Here is an 18,226-nt window from a genome sequence, read left to right as displayed (position 1 = left end):
GCTCAATGCCAAGATTACGCCTCCAGGTACCCCCAGAACCGCTCCAAGGGTTACGTACTCTGGATAACATGGTCAGGGAGATTTGTCAATGCTTTTCGCCCTGACTCCCCTTCTCAACAGGATTGTGCACAAGATGCACCAGGAACCAGTCACGATGATATTGGTGGCCCCCATGTGGGCCTGCCAACCCTGGTTCGTTCATCTGATGGAGATGTCCCTATCTCCTCCAGTCAAACTGACTTGCCCGTACAACATGTTGTCGAAAGACAGAGGAGAGACGCTTCATCCATGCCTGCAGACATTGAATTTAGCGGCCTGGCTCCTGAGATCATAGATCTCCCTCAGAGATGTATGGACATTCTCAGGGAGGCAAGAAAGCCTAACACCAGATACGGCTATTCCAGTAAATGGAAACAGTTTGTCATTTGGTGCAACTCAAACAGCATTAATCCAATTAACTGCTCTCCCGCACACATTGTGTTATACCTAACTCATTTACTTGACTCAGGCCTGGTCTTCAACTCCATAAAGGTACACCTAGCTGCAATCTCAGCCTATACAACATCACAACAGAAAGTGTCATGGTGGAAGATACCAGTTATTAAAGCTTTCATGGAGGGAGTGAAAAGAATTCACCCTCCCATTTCTAACCCAGCTCCCAGATGGGACCTAAATGTGGTGTTGACTAGGCTTATGGGGGATCCTTTTCGAGCCCATGCACAAGGCAAGTCTTAAAGACCTCACCCTTAAGGCTGCTTTTCTAATAGCTATTACCTCCATCAGGAGGGTAAGTGAACTACAAGCGCTCTTGATCCTAGATCTCTTTGTAACAGTTCAGAAAGACAAGGTCGTTCTGCGCACTCACCCTAGATTTGCACCTAAATTCATTTCAAAATTCCATGCGAACCAGTCAATAGAACTACAAACGTTCTTTCAAAATCCTTCAAGCCTGGGGGAAAGAACCCTGCACACACTGGATGTACGCAGAGCTGTCATGTTCTACATGGAAATAACTCGACCACTTAGAAAGACTAATCAGTTTTTCGTTTCGGTGGCGGCAGAAAGAGAAGGAGACGCAGTCTCCAAATCCACTATCTCTAGGTGGATTGTCAAATGCATTACACTCTGCTACAATCTTGCTAAGAGAGAACTGCCCTTCAAGCCTAGAACACATTCCACTCGAGACACTGGGGCGTCCATAGCATTCATTGCAAATGTTCCCCTTGAATCTATTTGCAAAGCAGCAACACGGAGTTCTGTACACACCTTTACAAAGCACTATTGCCTAGACACTCATTCTAGGTCTGATTCTCAGGTGGGACAGGCAGTACGAAGACATCTTTTCACTACTGTTCCTTCTCACAACCCACCTCCAACTCTGGGTACTGTTCGCTAGTCTATGCACAGCATGCGATTCTAAGCAGATTAACAAACATCAGAAGACCTGCATTACTTGCAGTAAAAGCATTTCTGATGGTTGTATCTGCTTAGATTCACATGCGCCCAAACTTCCTACCCGCGTGGATCGAAGGAACATAGACGTCTTACCACTTTCTCGCTCTCTTTTCTTTACTCACTCACGATAGTCACAAGGCTCCCTCTAGACAGAAAAAATACAATCAGAGGGACCTCGATGCGAGAGGGGTTTTGGGTACACTACACGTCACGTAGGGATAGTGTTGCAGGCATGCCCATGTCGACGTCCCCTTTAGATTCTCGAAAGACAAGATGCAATACTCTGCGGTTACCACTAGATGTTGGACCATATGCACAGCATGTGAATCTAAGCAGATGCAACCATCAGAAATGCTTTTACGGTAAGTAATACATGTCTTAACCTTTTCTTTCCTTAAACCTTTCCTTTCTGCAACCTCAGAATCTGCAAAATATAACTAGTGTGATATATAAATGCCATTACTGTCCTTGTGAATGAAGTCACCTCAGGGTGTCGGAATTGTGTAAGAAGCGTATCCAAAGAGTATCCACTAACTTGTTTGATTCTGAAAATGTTTTAAAGTATATTTACAGTGTTACATATCTTGCCCTTTTTAAAGAACGCTTATTCAAAAACTGATGTTAGCCAATTATTTATAACTGAAACCTTTAGTGTAAGTGTTACTTGTATTTACGAACATTGCTACAGTTCACATTTACCCCTCTTGAGATAGGCCTGGCTGCTCAGCCACACTACCAACTTGTGTAGTACAGACCTTTACCAAAAGGTGGGCTACCTAACACCGAACAGATAAGTGTTAGGTAGTCTCACACAGTGTTACTACCTCCATTCTTACCCAACAGCCTTGTCTGGCTGCTGTCAACACTCATCGCAGCTTTACAAATTGTGGGGCCTCCCTTACGGATTTACCCATCTGAGCATCTCCCACCTGAGCCCCTTCCCCCCTCCTTGGAATAAAGGGAATCCCTTCCGTCACATAGTAAAGGCTGCTTCTGACCTGCACTCGTCAACAACACAAGTTTCTGCGTCTATCTTTATCCCATTCATTAACACCCCCGCCCCCAACCCATTTCTAGTTTTGTTTATACAGAGCCAGTGAAGCCAAGATTCTTGACAGGACGCTCTGCAAGACCCCTTTTCCTTACCATATTCTTTCGAATCAAGCTAACATTTTACACTATCACATGTAAAAATTGTGCTTTGGGGCATGGAGGGGGCGTGGCTATTGCCAAAAATACCCTGACATTTTTTCAAGCACCTATCGCTAGTCAAAAATGTGAAATACTCCATCTAAAGATGACCACAAGTCCCTGTAGTTGTGTAAACTTCATCTTAATTTATCCCCCCTCCCCCAGCTGATATGCCAAGTTTCAATGAAGATCTCTTGGCAATTCTAAGAGACTTGGACTGGTCCTAATCGTTCCACCTTACTACTTGGCAATTTCAATTGTTGTCTAAAACCATAAAGCTGATAAAGAATCCTCCACACTTGTTGGGACCCTAAATAACATTGACTTTACTGTGGGTGGCTAACAGTGAGCTCAACACTGTCAAAGGGTAACACTCTTGACTGGGTCGTGGCCAAAAATCTTGATGTGCATATAGATAGCACCTTCCCCTGCATATGGTCGGACCATTATGCCATTGTCTTTCAGATACAGTTGCCCGATCCCCTCCCAAAGGCCAAGAACCCATTAACGAAAGTTGTTAGTCAAAATTTTAATAAAATTGGCCTGACAGATCTGCAGATCTCCATTGATCAAGTTATGCTTTCTTCCTACGATCCTGATCCCCCCCAGCCAACTTGGTGTGAAATTTAAAGTCTATTATGATCCAAATGTTGGACAGAGTGGCCCCTCTTAAACCTAAATTAAGTAGAGAGAACCCAGGTAATCAAAAATGGTTCACCCAAGCGCTGCATACAATGAAAAAAGATAAAAGAAAATCAGAGGGTAAATGGTTGAAAGATCAATATGAATATGATCAATTGTAAGACCCTGGAAAAAATCTATCGTGTTACTATTCTAGAATCAAAAAGAATCTCTTTATTAAACAGATGCTGGAAATAACAATCCGAAAAAACTCTGAGGTTTTCAATCATCTAGTCGCCCCAAAAATTCAGGCAACAATTGTTACACCTAATTATTCGGATTGTACCAACGTTCAGCCTGCTTTTGATATCAAGAACTTGAAAGCCTGTGATAAAATTGAGACTTTCCTATAAAACACAAGCCTGATCCACCTACGGTCGTGCACGCTAGTGAGAGAGGACAGCAGGGTTTCGAATTCCATCCTATATTGATCGCTGACATGAATAAAATCTTAGCTACAATGCTTCCGTCGTCCTCTCCAGAAAATGTGATTCCACCAAAACTGATACTTGACAACAAGGACGTTTTTGACACTTTTCTTGTTAGATTAGTTAACTCATCTTTTCATCACAAACTGGTATCAAAGGACATCAAGGTGGTCACAGTTACCCCACTATTGAAAAAACCATGCCTGGACCCCATGGAAGCCAGTAATTGGAGGCCAATCCCCAACTGCAATTTTCTACTGAAAATCTTAGATAAAATTGCTACATTACAACTTCAGTCATTTGTGGAATCCGTTGGGATTTTATACCCTAAGCAGTTGGGGTTTAGACCCTGTCACAGCACTGAGACGGCTATGCTAGATCTTCAGACCTGTATGCTGGGGATCATTTGTATGGGACATACAGGCCTTCTGGTTCTTTTAGATCTCTCTGCGGCTTTTGATTTGCTGGACCACAAACGCCTACTTCACACAACTGTGGTCAGGATTCTATTGACTGGGTGTATTCCTTCTTGACACATCAGTGTGCTGGAGAGAGGCAACATTGTCTCGAGCTCAGTCACCTATAGTGTCCCACAGGGATCCTGTATGTCTCCCATACTTTTCAATCTTTACATCAATGTCTCCCCTACTTTTCACTCTTTACATCAGGCCCTTGTGTAGCCTCCTGGAAGGCATGTGTGTCTACTTACTAATTATGCAGATGACACCCAATTGGTGATCAAACTATTGGGTGACTACTCTTTGGACTCAAACCATCTAAGGTACATCTATGCTTCACTTGAGTCTTGGATGAATACTAATTGGATATGCCTTAAAGGCAACAAAACTGAGTTATTGATCTTTGGTTTACCCCAAAATAAAGCTAAATTGTAACCCACATATCAATCATTTATCCTTGACAATTGTGATATCTCGGTTGTAAAAAGGGTCAAAACGCTTGGCACGTACCTGTATTCATCTTTCTGCAGACCTTTACGCAAACCATGTGTCTAAAAACTGCTCCTACTATCTCTAACTGCTGAGGAAGACTCAGCCCTTCCTATCTCAGAAAAACTGTGTCTCTATGGCCCATGCCATAATCATATCTAGACTAGATTATTGTAACTCACTTTTGATTGGAGCTAATAAAAAATGCCCTTCTAAACTTCAAATTTCCCAGAACGATGAAGTTAGAATTGTCAAAAGCAAATCGAAGCGGAACCACATCTCTAAGAGTAGGCAAGAACTCCACTGGCTTCCCATCGCCACTCGTATATCCTTCAAAGCAGCAATATTGGAACACAACTGCCTTTATGGCACCTCCCCTGCTTACCTTAAATCCATGATTCTTCCTATGTCCCTATTAGATCTGTGTGCTCCTCCAAGATGTGTTAGTAAGATCTTTGTTTCAATCAGAACAATGGCCTAGGTAAATCCTTTCCAGTTGTGGCAGCTAAAATATGGATCTCCCTTCCTTCTAATCTGAGACTTGAGGAAAACCATCTCAGCTTTTGTCGTAAACTGAAAACATTAATCTTTGAATAAATCCCTTCCTGCTCTTAATTCTGCTGGAGCTCTTGGTGTCTAGTCTGCTTTGTGTCTGTCTCACTTGTAGCTATGTTAGTGACCCTGATCCTGCGGGCTTCAACTCCTTATAAACAAATAAAACCAGCTCCTGGATGTTGGGCATCACATAGTAGGTGAAGGCAAGTCCTCAATTATGCACACTCTCTAGAATAAAGACACCCCACTAGGGAAATGGGCCAGGAGAGAGCGTTACAAGGATAACCAGGTTTAATTACACAAGATACAAATGTCAGCAAAGGACTATGCTGTCTGAGAGCGCCCTGGCCCTTTCAAGTACAAACATCAGCTTATAAGGGGAAACATTGTCACAACATGCAATACAAACTTGGGGCCACTGATTGGTGGGGACCCTACACCTGGACCTGCTCCATAGGGGATGCCAGGCAACTATTGGTTAGTTCTTCTCTGTCCATCAGACTCCACGTGGGTCAGCTGGGCTCATCTTCGCAGTGAAGGTTGGGTCACACATTCAGAACAATGTTTCTATCTAAACTAACATGCTATGACAGAATATTAACTCTTCGTGGCAGGCACCTGGGCGGCACAGGAAATGGTACCAGGGAGCAGGGAGGATGAGATACAGTTATGCTGGCCCACACATTCTAGGCTTCATTGATACCACTGTTCCCAAATTCAAGGTCTTCCCCTGGGGTTTTGATCTTGGGTTAGAGGCCGAATGGCAGTTTAGTGGAGATAAATGGATGCCGCGCAGAGCCTGGTGTTGTCTCACGCTCAGGGTACATTCCAGCGAAAGATACTAGATATTGACAACACTGAAAGGAAGAGGGGGAAGTGGACTTCCGTGGGAACAAGGCTCACGCGGAGCCATCACGTTTTACAGAAATTGGGCCATGTGAACTGTGTATGCGATCAGTGTGAGCCTGCAGCTTCTCCCTCTAGGGCCTAACAAAAATGGAGCCCAGGGCTCCACGCTTTTCTAGTGCCAAGCGTCCATGTCTAAGCGCTATGGGGCTTTTACATGCAGCCTAATCCGTGGAGTGCTCCGCCCTTGTATATTAGATCACTTTGTATAGTGTTTGCCGCATTTGGAAGTGCCAAGGCGGTGGTATATACTCATTTCCATCCCAACATTGGCTGGAGCTATCATTGGAACTAGGAGCAAATACACAGTGCATCGTAAACTGAAACGTCTGCAAGGGAGGCACATTTGTACTTTTTGCACATTATCTATGATCAATTCTGTTTAAATGTCTACTAGATGTGCCATAATTCTTCTTTATTAACATTCAAAGTTAAATGTTAATGCCTAATGCACCAATTGGCCTCGGGAGCCTAAAGTAACTCCTAGTAGCTGTTAGTTTCAAGCTAACCAGGTTCTCCTAGTTTAGAAACAGGAGCTACATAGTTGCCAGCAATTTGGAACCCTGTACCATAAAGATACTTGATCCCTTTGCCTCGGAGGAATGATCTTGTCTCTTATCCATCTGAACATATAGGGGATACCATCACTTTGCAAAATTCAGAGGAGCCGATATTTCAGCCACTTGGAATATTTTGCTGTAATTCTGGATCAATTGTTTAGCGTTCCAGTGTGGGACACTGCCTCAGTTCTGTCTGATTTATTATATCCATCACCTAGCCCTTTCTTTGGACCACTTCCTCATCTGCCCCTTTCTCCATCAGTACAGCAAGTCTGTTTTACTAACACATAGGTTATCAGGTCTGTTGTGCTTGATGTGTTTAATTCTAGCACAGCTTTGACGTCTTAAATTCCACTGCTGATTTAAGCTGCATCTTCTCCCATAAAAATAATTGAAGAAATACCTATTAAACATGTCCATCCCCAGAGTAAAAGCGATAGACTGTTTTATAAACATTAGTGTTTGGTCAGTTCTTGTACGCTTACAGGTAATATTTATAAGTTAGTTCATGGACTTTTGCGTAGGTGTGCCGGACCCTGAGAAATATCCTTCTCAATCTGAGCTGTACACAAATTGAAGGTGGACATGGATTGTTAATAACCAAGAGGGATCACATCTGTTGCATCTTCCAGTGTTTCTGCATCATGTGACAGTCAGTAGCCTGACCTTGTCAAGAGTGGTTCGGAAACCCCCTCAGCCTAGGGTGGGAGGCCTACCAGGAGAAATCTAGAGCCAGGTCTACCCCAGAAGGACGGTGGCAGTTGAGAGAGCCCCTATTCCTTTGCCCACTTTTTCCCCTAAGTGCCAGTTTGTTAATGTGCAGTAGCCATTTGCATTACCCCATGCCCAGGAAGTGCTAGCACAGTATTTACTTCTGTTTTCAGATGTACCTTGATGAAGTGAGAAGTACCAGCAAGAATAAAAAACAACAGCCCCCTACAGAACAGCACTTAGAAATTCTTCCAGAGAAAGAGTAAGTGCAGAAAGAACCTGAAAGTGGCACACCGGTGGACAGCCAGGCATGAGCAGCAGCTGAAAAGCTGCTGGGCACAGGTAAATGGCAGAACAAGGAGCCAGAGCTCCTATGCGGCTCTCCCTTAAAGTGTGCACCACTTGCCAGCTGGAGCCCACCCAGGTAAGGAAACGACGCAAGCCGCTGGACCTCCAGGAACATCAACCCTTCCAAAATGAACTTTCCTCAAGGGTCCTCAGGCCAGGAGCCCCCAGCACGAACTAGGACACTATTTAGATGCCATTACTGATCCACAGTGACTGTCCAAACCTTATTTGACTTGGAGCACTCTCGGAGTCTGGAGGAAATGCACTCCAAACCTGTGAGGATCTACTCCACCTGTCCTAGCAACCAGGTGTAGGGATTGTCCCCCCCCCAACTGACTGGAGCTCTATGTGTCACGCCCTGTGAAGTATTGGGTAGACTTGGTGCTGTACCCCCTAATCGGGAAAAGACACAAGAAACACAGAATTAAAAGAAACGTCTGGTACCCAGAGGATTCCAAAGGCACCAATCATGTTAATATTACCTGGAACTAAAGGGGACAACGCCTTGGAGAAAACAGAAAGTACCGGACAACAGGATGCAAACAAGGGCAGAACAAGGTAGAGTGTGAAAAGTATAAAGAAAGCTTGATATCTTGACAGGAGCTATCCAATTACCTAAGGTACGAGGGATTCCTTCCACGGTATGCCACTGTTGTGAGAACGCTGAACTGGCGTTTTGGAGAGTGATTCTGGATTTCGAGATGACGGCACATTTCCCTACGTGCTCACGTCAAATTTCAGGACAGGACCTTCCACTACACCAGCAAAGCCTGAATCAGTTTGTGGCCTTGACTGCAGGGATTGCGTCCTTTTCCAAGGCAACAGTGCTTCCATGGCCACAGGGTTGATAACTCGGGCAATAGGAAAAGGCCCTATGTAACTCCGTTTGAGCTTCTGGCTACAGACAGGGATCTTCATGTGGGGACTAGATAACCATACTATCATGAACCTTGTAATCCAGAGCAGGTCGTCTCTTTTGATCTGCATATTTGCGAGCGTGTTCTTCAAATAGATATGTGCAGTCTTTAGTCCTGCTTGTACTTGATAAACCCAATATGTGACGGCAGGTACTGTGATATTTGTAGCCCCTAAGATTGGAATTTAGCGAGGATGCGTCCCATGGGAAACATGAAAATACGTATCATGAATAGCGGTATGAAAGTAGTCGTAAGCAAACTGAGCAAGAAGCAATAGAGTAACCCAATCATTATCTTGTTCAGTAACATAGCACCTCTGGTTTTGTTTGATTGGCACATGTACTCTGGCCATTGCTTTGGCTGTGATATGCAGATGTGATGTTCAATTGGATGTCTAAAAGTCGATTCAACTCTCTCCAAAAGGCTGAAGGGAATTGTGATCCTCTGTCAGTAATGACATTTTATGGTAGTCAAAGCGATCATAATACATACTGTAGATATGTACGCACGTAGATGGGAACTGAAGGGACTTATTGCAACTCAACGAAATGAGCCATTTTGGCAAAGGAATCCATGATGTTCCATATAGCATGTAGTCTCGGGAGGATAGTTCAGGGGCAACTTGCTCGCCTTGGAAGCAAGACGACATGGAGCAACAAAGGTTCGAACCCTGGGTCCGCGCTTAGAAACCTCTGGGTATTAAGCGCGTTATAAATGTTCTATCATATCATAATCTCGCTCTGCGGGCAGATCAGTTATAAAATCCATAGAGCAGGTCTGCCATTGTTGTTGAGGTTGGGCTAATGGAAGTAAGTAGGTTTGTCTCTCAGTGTTTTGGATATGGCGCAGACCCCTCATCCTTGGACATACTCTTCTTCATGATATTCCACCATTCGATGCTTTGTAATTTATCATAGGCCTTGCGAATACTGAAGTTTCCTGCACCTGGAGTATCATGGTACCAATATAACAAGGTGTGTTGACTGACTCTGGGAGGGAGCCATAATTTGTCTTGATGAAAGAGAAGACCTTGATCTTCTTGATGCAAGTGTTTGTCTTTGAGAAACGCCTTTTATGAGATGATGTGTAAGCCTTTTTGAGGAGTTCTTTGTAAGGGAAGAATAGGGTTTCTATGAGGCCAAGTATCTTTTCTGGGGAAACAAAGGGTATGGCTTTGATGTCTTCCATATCCTTCTTGGAAGCTCGAGCGAGTGCATCTGCCTTGGTATTCGATATTCCAGGCTTAAATGTAACAACAAAGTCAAATTGAGAAAATAAGTGAATCCACACTGTTTGCCTCTGGTTAATAGCTTTAGGAGTCTTTTTTTAGAACCCAAATAGATGGCACCAAGTAACAAAAACATCTTTAATAGCTAGTAATTCCTTCTCAAAGATGCTATATTTTATTTCTGAAACAGAGAAGGTGTGAGACTGGTATGCCACTGGATGCAGATCTTTGGTTGTAGGGTCAATCTCTAACAATTGGCACCCATGGCTTGATTCGAGGCATCAGCTTTTATTGTATAGGGTAAGGAAGGGCGGGGAGACATAGCATGGGTGCAGAAGTGAATATTTCTTTTAATATGCAAAAGGTTACTGATCCTGACGAAGGCAACCCTTTTTTTGAGGAGTTTTGTCAAAGTAAGAACTTCTCTTGAATAAGCCGAAATAAAGCACCAGTAAAAATTGGCACATCTTTCCAGTTGTTTCACAGTACAGAGAGAAGGCCAGTTCATGAAAGCTGCAATCTTTTGTGGATCCATCACAATGGCATGTGGAGTGAAGATATATCCCAAGTAAGTGATCCTTTCCTGGTTAAAGAAGCATTAGGACAGTGTTGCATGAAGTTGATTGTTGTGAAGTCTCTGGAGCACTTATGACAAATATGATCTCTATAAGAAGAGAAGACCAGAATATCATCTAACTAAATGACCACATAAATGTCTAGAATAGCTCTGAAAATGTTGTTTAAGAAGTATTGAAATATGCAGGTGCTTTACAAATGCCAAAGGGCAGTACAAGGCATTTGTAATTACAGTATCTGGTCTGAAATGCTGTTTTGCACTTGTCTCCGGCAGCCAACCGGATCAAATTATAGGCCCCTTTGAGATGGTGTAGACCTTGCTTTGTCAATCAGAACTTGGACCAGTTGAAGCGGGTAATGATTTTTTATGGTTGTAGCGTTCAATCTTCAATAGTCAACACGAGGTCGAAGTTCTGTGTCATCCTTCCTAGGGATGAAGAAGATGGGTGCTACTGCCGGGGAAGTGGAATGTCTAATAAACCCCTTTGGCCATATTGTCTTTGATGTACTGTTTAAGAATGATATTTTCCTTTTTGGAAAGGGCATCTGTTCGGCCATAGGGAATTTGAGCTCCGGGAAGTAGTTCAATCTGGCAATCGTAATCTCTGTGAGGTACGAGTCCCTCGGCTACCTTGGCATCAAAATCATCTGCATAATCCATGTATTCATCGGCTAACTGTCCTTGAATTATCAGAAGTTGTATTGGTGGATCTGCTAGGCACACATTTCTCTTACTTTCTTGAGAAGCATTAAGCAAAGGTACTTGATAACATGATGGAGGGCACTAGGTTCCTTGAAAAGACGTTTATTTGCTTTACAATCAATGGTGGGTTTATGATAACCTAGACCTGGGATTCCTACAACTACCTAGAAATGTGGAGATGCTATGGCATTAAAGCATATGGTTTCTCAGTGAGACTGAGCACATATCACAAGTAAATGACGGGTGTGTAATGCAATAGGGCCTGATATCAATGATGACCCACCTACGGACAAGATGGGTTCTACCTTATCCTTGGGGAAATAGCAGTATTTTGTTTTTATGAGCGGGCTGTCCGTGTGAAAGTGTTTGTGTAGGAAAAGGGGGGTGGTAGAGTTTCTACGTATTCTTCCTGGTAGGAGGGGGTAAAGGTGTTACGGAGAAGGGGATACTGCGTCTCCCCATCCGGTATCCTACTCACACTCCCCGAAAACCCCTCACCCAGGTGATCCTCCTGCACTGGTCCATCCCCTAGGAACTGGATTCAAAAGCGATGGTTGTGTCCTGGATGACAGATCCCCAGGGACTAGTGGGTGAGACACCTTCTGGTTTCTCACATGCCCCAGAAGCGGGGTGAGCGAGTTGGGAGGGCCAGAGCCTCTATTCCCCCACAACCCTATGTGCCTGGTGTGAGAAACCTGAAGGTGTCTCCCTAGCTAGTCCCCTGGTATCTGTCATCCAGGTCGCCAGGACACGGCCATCCCTATTGAATCCAGTTCCTGGGGGTGGACCAGCGAGGGAGGATCTCCTGGATGGGGTGGTCCTCAGGGAGTGGGACACAGACAGGTGAGACGCGGTATCCCATTTCTTTTTATACCTTTTCCCCATCCTCTCACGGAGGACATGCCAAACCACTGCCCCCCACCCCACCTAACTCTAACACTTTTGCACAAAACAAAGGACAACAGACTAACTCCAGAACCGTTTACCTGACATGTCCCAATACAAGGGTCAGGCAAAGTCAGGCAATTGATCAGAATCACACACACCTGATGGCCCTTTCCCTTCCCCACACAGATAAAAGGTGGAGTCAGAGAGCACAGTTCCAACAAGGTGAGCACGGCAGACTGCACAACGAGACAGCTACCACGTGGCAGTTCAAAAGAAGGAGAATGGCGGCAGGAATCGAGAGGATGGCGAGGAGAGAAGTGACTTTGCCCTTTTCGTCGCAGACCCTTCATGGAAGAGAGCCTAAGGCCGCGAACAGTAGCACAAGTGTCCTGCAGCAGATGTCAACGGTATGCGGGGCAAGCCGTTGCCGATAGGCAGGCGTGAGGGAAGACCCTGCACCTGTGGTACCGGTTTTGACTCCGAAGAAGCCAACAGCCAAGCGGTTAATCACAACCGCTGAGTCGAGGGGAGAACCGATCAGAACCGGGCTGTGATGAGTGAGAATCGCAAAGTGGCAAGTTTAGAACCAAAGCTATTGAACTTTGAATGAACTGTTAAAAGTGTGAAGGAGAGACCAGCTGCAGAGGGAAAGTGGCACCACGTGGGTGCTAATTCGAGAAACTCTGGTCGTACCTCTTATGAGAGAAACTGCAAGTACCAGAAGGCCGTAGGAGGGCCGGCGAAATAGGTCAAAGTGGTCATACAGAAGGTCAAGCAAAATCCCTGTACATTCGAAAGACTTTGATCTACAAGCAGTTTGAGGAAAAAGGGAAGTGAATCCCACAGTGAAAGTGAACATTGAGAAACCAAGGGAAAAGAAATCCTGCAAAAGGCAAGATGGGTCTGAGCCCGATCGTGGGCGATCCAGGGGTGAAACTGTCCCCCAAAGTTGATTGATACAGGAACTGTGATATATTTTGGAATACAAATGAAAAGGGTCAGCCCAGAAGAGGGGGACCCAGAGGTGAACCCATGACCCAGCAAGCATTGGAAAATAACGTTCATTTGCTAAAGGAACTTTTTTGTGTTGTTGTTTGAGCACGTCAGGTCCTCGAAGGCAAGAGACATTCAAGTGAAACGAGGGTTGGCCATCGAAATAATTGAAAGCACGAGGGTTAAAAGCTGAACTATCATCTCGTGCTAGAAAAGCCAGAGTGTGTGTCCTGAGAGCTGCTATTGGAAAAGTTGTCACATGCTGGAGGAGCCTGTACTGTGCTTGAAGCTCCCATCTTATCCCGTATCCAAAACGTAGGGAAGGGAGACCCAGACTACTGCATCCTGACATATTATTTTAGAACACTTTCTTTTCTTCGGAACTGTCCCACACCCCTTTATGTATTAATTGTGAGGTTTGGCAATAGGTTTCTTAGTATAGGCCCTCTTTGTTTTGACACAACACTACTAGGACTGCCTTATGTTTTCATTTGCTGGTCGACGCTTGTTCCCATCTTAGATTTAGGTTAGGCGTTTTTCAACCTGCATACAGCATTAATTGTTCAATAAACCTCCTTGAACTGTGATCACGTGTGTCTGTCTTACTTGTCACCACCTGGTTACTTGTGTATACGTCTGCGCTAACCACCCTATGGGTATTTAAGCGCTACAATGGAGGATAGCTCAGGGACAACGTGCTTGCTTTGGAAGCAAGACAACACAGGTTCGATCCCCGGGTCTGTACTTTACAACCTCTGGGTGTTAAGCACTAACCCATCATATCATATATACAGGACATTGGCAACTACATTCAACCCTTAGGCATATGCAGGATTCTGGACAAAACACATGCTGGCATCCCATGAACTTTTAATTGCAACATTCGAGGGCGAACAGCACTAATTGAAGAAGTGAAGTGAAACACACAAGTCTACAAACCTTTTAAATTAGGTCCAAAATGGACAGTAAGACTCATCCCTAGCTCAAGCGCGGGCAGACACCAGGTCTGGGGAGAGTGGTGCCAGCTGCGTTTCGGGGGACACAGCTGAGGCACTGGATGGCCCACAAGGAAACACTGCCGAACCAAAAATAGATAAAATCCCCATCAACGTACAGTGGAAAAAATACAATAAATTTAAGTGCATCGAAAGCACCAACCTGAAACGATCCAACAATATGTGGTCTGGCTATTGGAAATAACCTCATTGCCTGTTTTGAGATTATTACAGATTCGAGGGAAGAGCGATTGAGACAAGCGGCTAGTTTTATCTGGGTTTGGTGAATCGGGTGCAATGGCCTGCGTTTCAAGTTCTAAGATAATTAACAAGAAAAATAAGTTAAATAAACAAAAAAAATGTATCCGGGGCAAAGAAACACTCCACAAGGAAATGTTTACGTTCCATAGTTAAGTTACATCGAACCAACTCAGTTAGGCAATCAAAAAGGGAAAAAAAAGAAAAGGGTGGGCATTGCAAAGGATCCCTCCCTTCCAATAACAGAGAGGATTGAAAGCCATAGAAAAAGATATTGCCTCTTACATGAAAAGAAGATCAGAGTGTGGGGGAAGAGGCTGAATCTGTCTCGGCGTTAACAGTACATTTATATTCATCTGCTACGTCTTGTGTTTTCCATCCCTAACTATCCTAATGAATTCACATTCAAATATCTTACAACCACAATCCAATGTTCTAAAGAGCCAATCGCTTCTATCCCGCACCTGCAGAACCCAGGCCCCACAGTGAATATGAATGACTTTGGAAAAGGTTTCTTTGTGGAGGCATTATGGAAAGACGTGGACTCCATTCCATTAAATAGGGGTAAAATATTGGACGTTTTTTACATTATACCGGCACTTAAACTAATTCAATCTTCAGATATCGAGCAGGTGGAATTTACATCTTCAAGATTAGACTCTATCACTGTGCATGTCAACTCTCAATTGATATTATGCATAATTTTGAGGGAAGTGGATGACCTCTGATGAAGAGGATTTGATGTGTTTAGACCATTGGCTACACCTGAGTCTAGGTCTGTTTTGCACTGGCGAGTCAGAAGGGGCCTAACTTTCCCTGTCACTAAAGGGAGTACCCTACGTATCTAAAGCAACGTGATGCTTGTTTGTTATCATAAAGTCCCAAAGAAAATATGTCCTCCGTCCAAGCTACCCTATGTGGCCCAGCCACTAATGTTAACTAACTTAAATAGACCAAGGGAATGATTTGTCTTTGCCTGTCTCTCCTCCAGTTCATTCAGGAAGTCCTTGAATTAGGCATCCTCTTGGTAGAACAGGTAGTCTCAGCGATCAACTCTTGTAGTTCCTCAAGAACATTTTTCTTTCTTGTGCTTTCTGTGGTCTCATTTTTACAATGTCCTCCAAGGTAGTCTTTCTTAATACTCAGATTGTTATTTAAAGTTTTTTCCCAGGCCTTGCCTCCGGGAGTAATTGGTCAGGGTTTTATTCTCATCAGTAACACTCATTCGAGGGGATTGGGTCCTCCGACGTATTCCATATCTATGACCGTAATCACCACAGCTGTGCTGCTTCGGAAACTCTGCGGCGTCTGCGTCCTGCGTCGATGACGTCGATACGCCGCCCTCGAGGACCTCCTCCGACGGCCGACGTCACTGGATGTTATAAGTAGGACGCCAGACGCCCGTAGCCTCAGTTCCGTTTTTTCCGCGAACGTGTTCGCTTCGGGAATCTCGGCGCGCCTCGACTCTTTGGAGTTTCTGTTGTTTCTCGGTTCTTCGAACCTGTTTGGTGTTTGTGAAGTATTTCTTCGTGAAGATGTCTACCTTGTCTTCCACACCGCGTCCGGGCTTTAAGAAGTGCGGGGACTGTGGGTCCAAGATGTCGGTCACAGACTTGCACGACGCCTGCCTCTGGTGCCTCGGGGAGGCCCATGACACGGATGACTGTGTCGACTGCCAGTCGCTCACGTCGAAAGCCTTGCGGGAGCGCAAAAGAAGTTATCGGTAGGTAAGGTGTCCAAGCCCTGGAAGTTGAGGTCTGCGGGGCTTTCGACAGACGACTCGAGGGGAGACTCTCCACGTCGTCGTCGTCGGAAGTCCAGTGGGTCTCGGTCCCGGAGTCGGTCTCGCCACTCCTCTGCCTCTTCGAGGCACTCCTGGAAGCGCTGTCATCGGTCGCCTTCCCCGTCCTCCTCCGAGGACACCGCCCGTCGGCGGGTCGCTTACCCCACCAAGCATACAACACCGGAGGAATGGGCTTCCTTCAGGAAGAAAATGTTGGCGATTCTCGAATCGCAGGGCACTGGTCCGTCCCGGCCTCCGAGTGGGGTCGGTCGTGATCAGCCGAGAGACACCGCTCGCACTCCTGCTTCGCACTGTGCTGCTCGTTGGAAGTGTGCATTACTTCTTTCACGTGCGGTATCAGCGTTGGTCACGCCACCACCAGGTTGCTTGCTACTGTAGCGGGGTGATCCTCCAACACACCTTATGGGGGGCTGGTCTAGGCAGGCACACAATATACAACTTATCTCTTCACTTATAATTTGACCCGCCTTTTACCTGTCTCCAAACCCTGCTCTCCTGGGTTCGAGATCACCTTGGTGTACTTTGATAGGAAGAACGTATGGGTAGGGAAGATCAAGAGTTTAGGGCAGGTTGGTTCCCCAAATACCCGTAAGGAAGAAACACAAGGTAAGAGTAACTGGAGCACACTAGGGGAGACGGACAAAAGGAATTCTGGTGTACGGTTCTTTTTAGTTGTTTTAAGCTTTCTTATACACTTTTTCCAGTACATCAGCAGGGTTTTGTGAGTTTTTTACAAAAAGGGCAAAACACTAGACAATATATACAACTTAAATTCTCCTACGCAGCCGAACATAAAAATGTAAACACAAAAAAAATGAGTCCTTTTAAAAATATAAAATGTCTTTAACAATATATACAAAGTCTATACAGTGCACTATATTAAAAAACTATTTTAAAAGACCTTATTTGTAAAATAACCTGGCCAGGGCTGTCTCAAGGTCCTTGCTGCTCGCTTGATCTTCCTTCCTGCTTCCTACGCTCTTTGATGGTGACTCTCTGGACAGTGGGAGGCGGCAGCAGCAGCAACAGTGTGTGGGGCCCCCAAAGTCTTTAAATCTTTAGGCTGCGTATGTCAGGTGCAGCCAGCACTCTGAGGCAGCGTGGGGGGCCCCACACTACTCACTCCACCTGGGCCACGTCTGCCAGGTGTGGCTCAGGGAGTTGTGGTGGTAAGGGAGGTGGCCCTTATTCTTAACTTGGTTCCATGTCATTCCATCGCCCGTTTTTATTTTGCGGCATTTCCCACCCCACCAAACCTCCTTTCCCACCTATTTAGAATCTAGTCCCCAAATACCCCAAAACATTATATCCCCCTAGCATTGGGTTTACTCTTGAATTGCCTTTAGCCAAAGACACGCATGCCACATTCTAAGACTTATCAACTAGGTCCCTGCTAATTTGTGCCGCCGTTGCGTTTGAATGTTGGACTGCATTGACAAGTTGATTGCATTTATGAGCTTGGTTGTTTTGAGTTTATTGTATTAATTGAACTGTTAGATTAGGAATTTGTTTCCTTGCTCGCATGTACGTTGGGACTTGGTAGGGCTGCTATTTTTATTGGGCTTGCCTTATGGAAACCACATCCTCCAGAAGCCGCGGTAGTCCGACAGTGTATTTAATCTTACAACGGTCCGTCAGCTAGGCGCCAGCTGGTTTGTGCTGGTGTGCAGGGGTGTGTTTGTGAGTAAGGTAATCAGCTTTTATACTTTTAGTTTAAGCCCTGCTGTATAGCCTTGTGATTAGGGAACTGTTGTTTGCTACCCAGAGTGCGCGCCGATTAAGTATTTTAGCAAGACATTTGGATATGCCTTTTTCCTCCCGGCAGGAGAATCCTGGTGGTATAATACCACCAGAGGATCATACTATTAACCAATCCACACGGTCGTCCACAAGTCTGGATATTAGTACTGGTTTTATAGAGGAATTGAATGCACCTGCTCTTCATGCTACTAATTCTGTCCCTCTCTTCTCATCCATCTACGTTGATAAGGTGGGTCCTGTATTGCACCCGGCTGATGTATCTAATAAGGTAGTTGAGAAGGCTGCCAAGACACAGCCCTGCATGGTAGCGCATTCTATTAT

The 18,226-nt window shown here is 44.9% G+C and overlaps 1 protein-coding gene across 3 annotated transcripts in view; it reads left to right on the top strand.

The window, feature by feature from the left end:
• ASCC2 (activating signal cointegrator 1 complex subunit 2) overlaps positions 1-18,226 on the top strand; it is a 1,015,237-nt gene that overhangs the window by 223,131 nt on the left and 773,880 nt on the right. The window contains exon 5 of one of the 3 annotated variants that reach the window (XM_069619285.1): positions 10,403-10,495. The exons of the other annotated variants lie outside the window; for them this stretch is intronic. Within the exon in view, the coding sequence (XP_069475386.1) occupies positions 10,403-10,495 (93 nt within the window). The remainder of the gene's footprint in view (positions 1-10,402; positions 10,496-18,226) is intronic. 3 annotated transcript variants of the gene reach the window in all.

Source organism: Ambystoma mexicanum, chromosome 10, assembly GCF_040938575.1.
Source record: "Ambystoma mexicanum isolate Mex_15411 chromosome 10, UKY_AmexF1_1, whole genome shotgun sequence".
In the NCBI taxonomy this organism is placed as follows: Eukaryota; Metazoa; Chordata; class Amphibia; order Caudata; family Ambystomatidae; genus Ambystoma; species Ambystoma mexicanum.
Note: the sequence above shows the minus strand (reverse complement) of the source record. Positions and strands in the feature narration are given on the sequence as shown.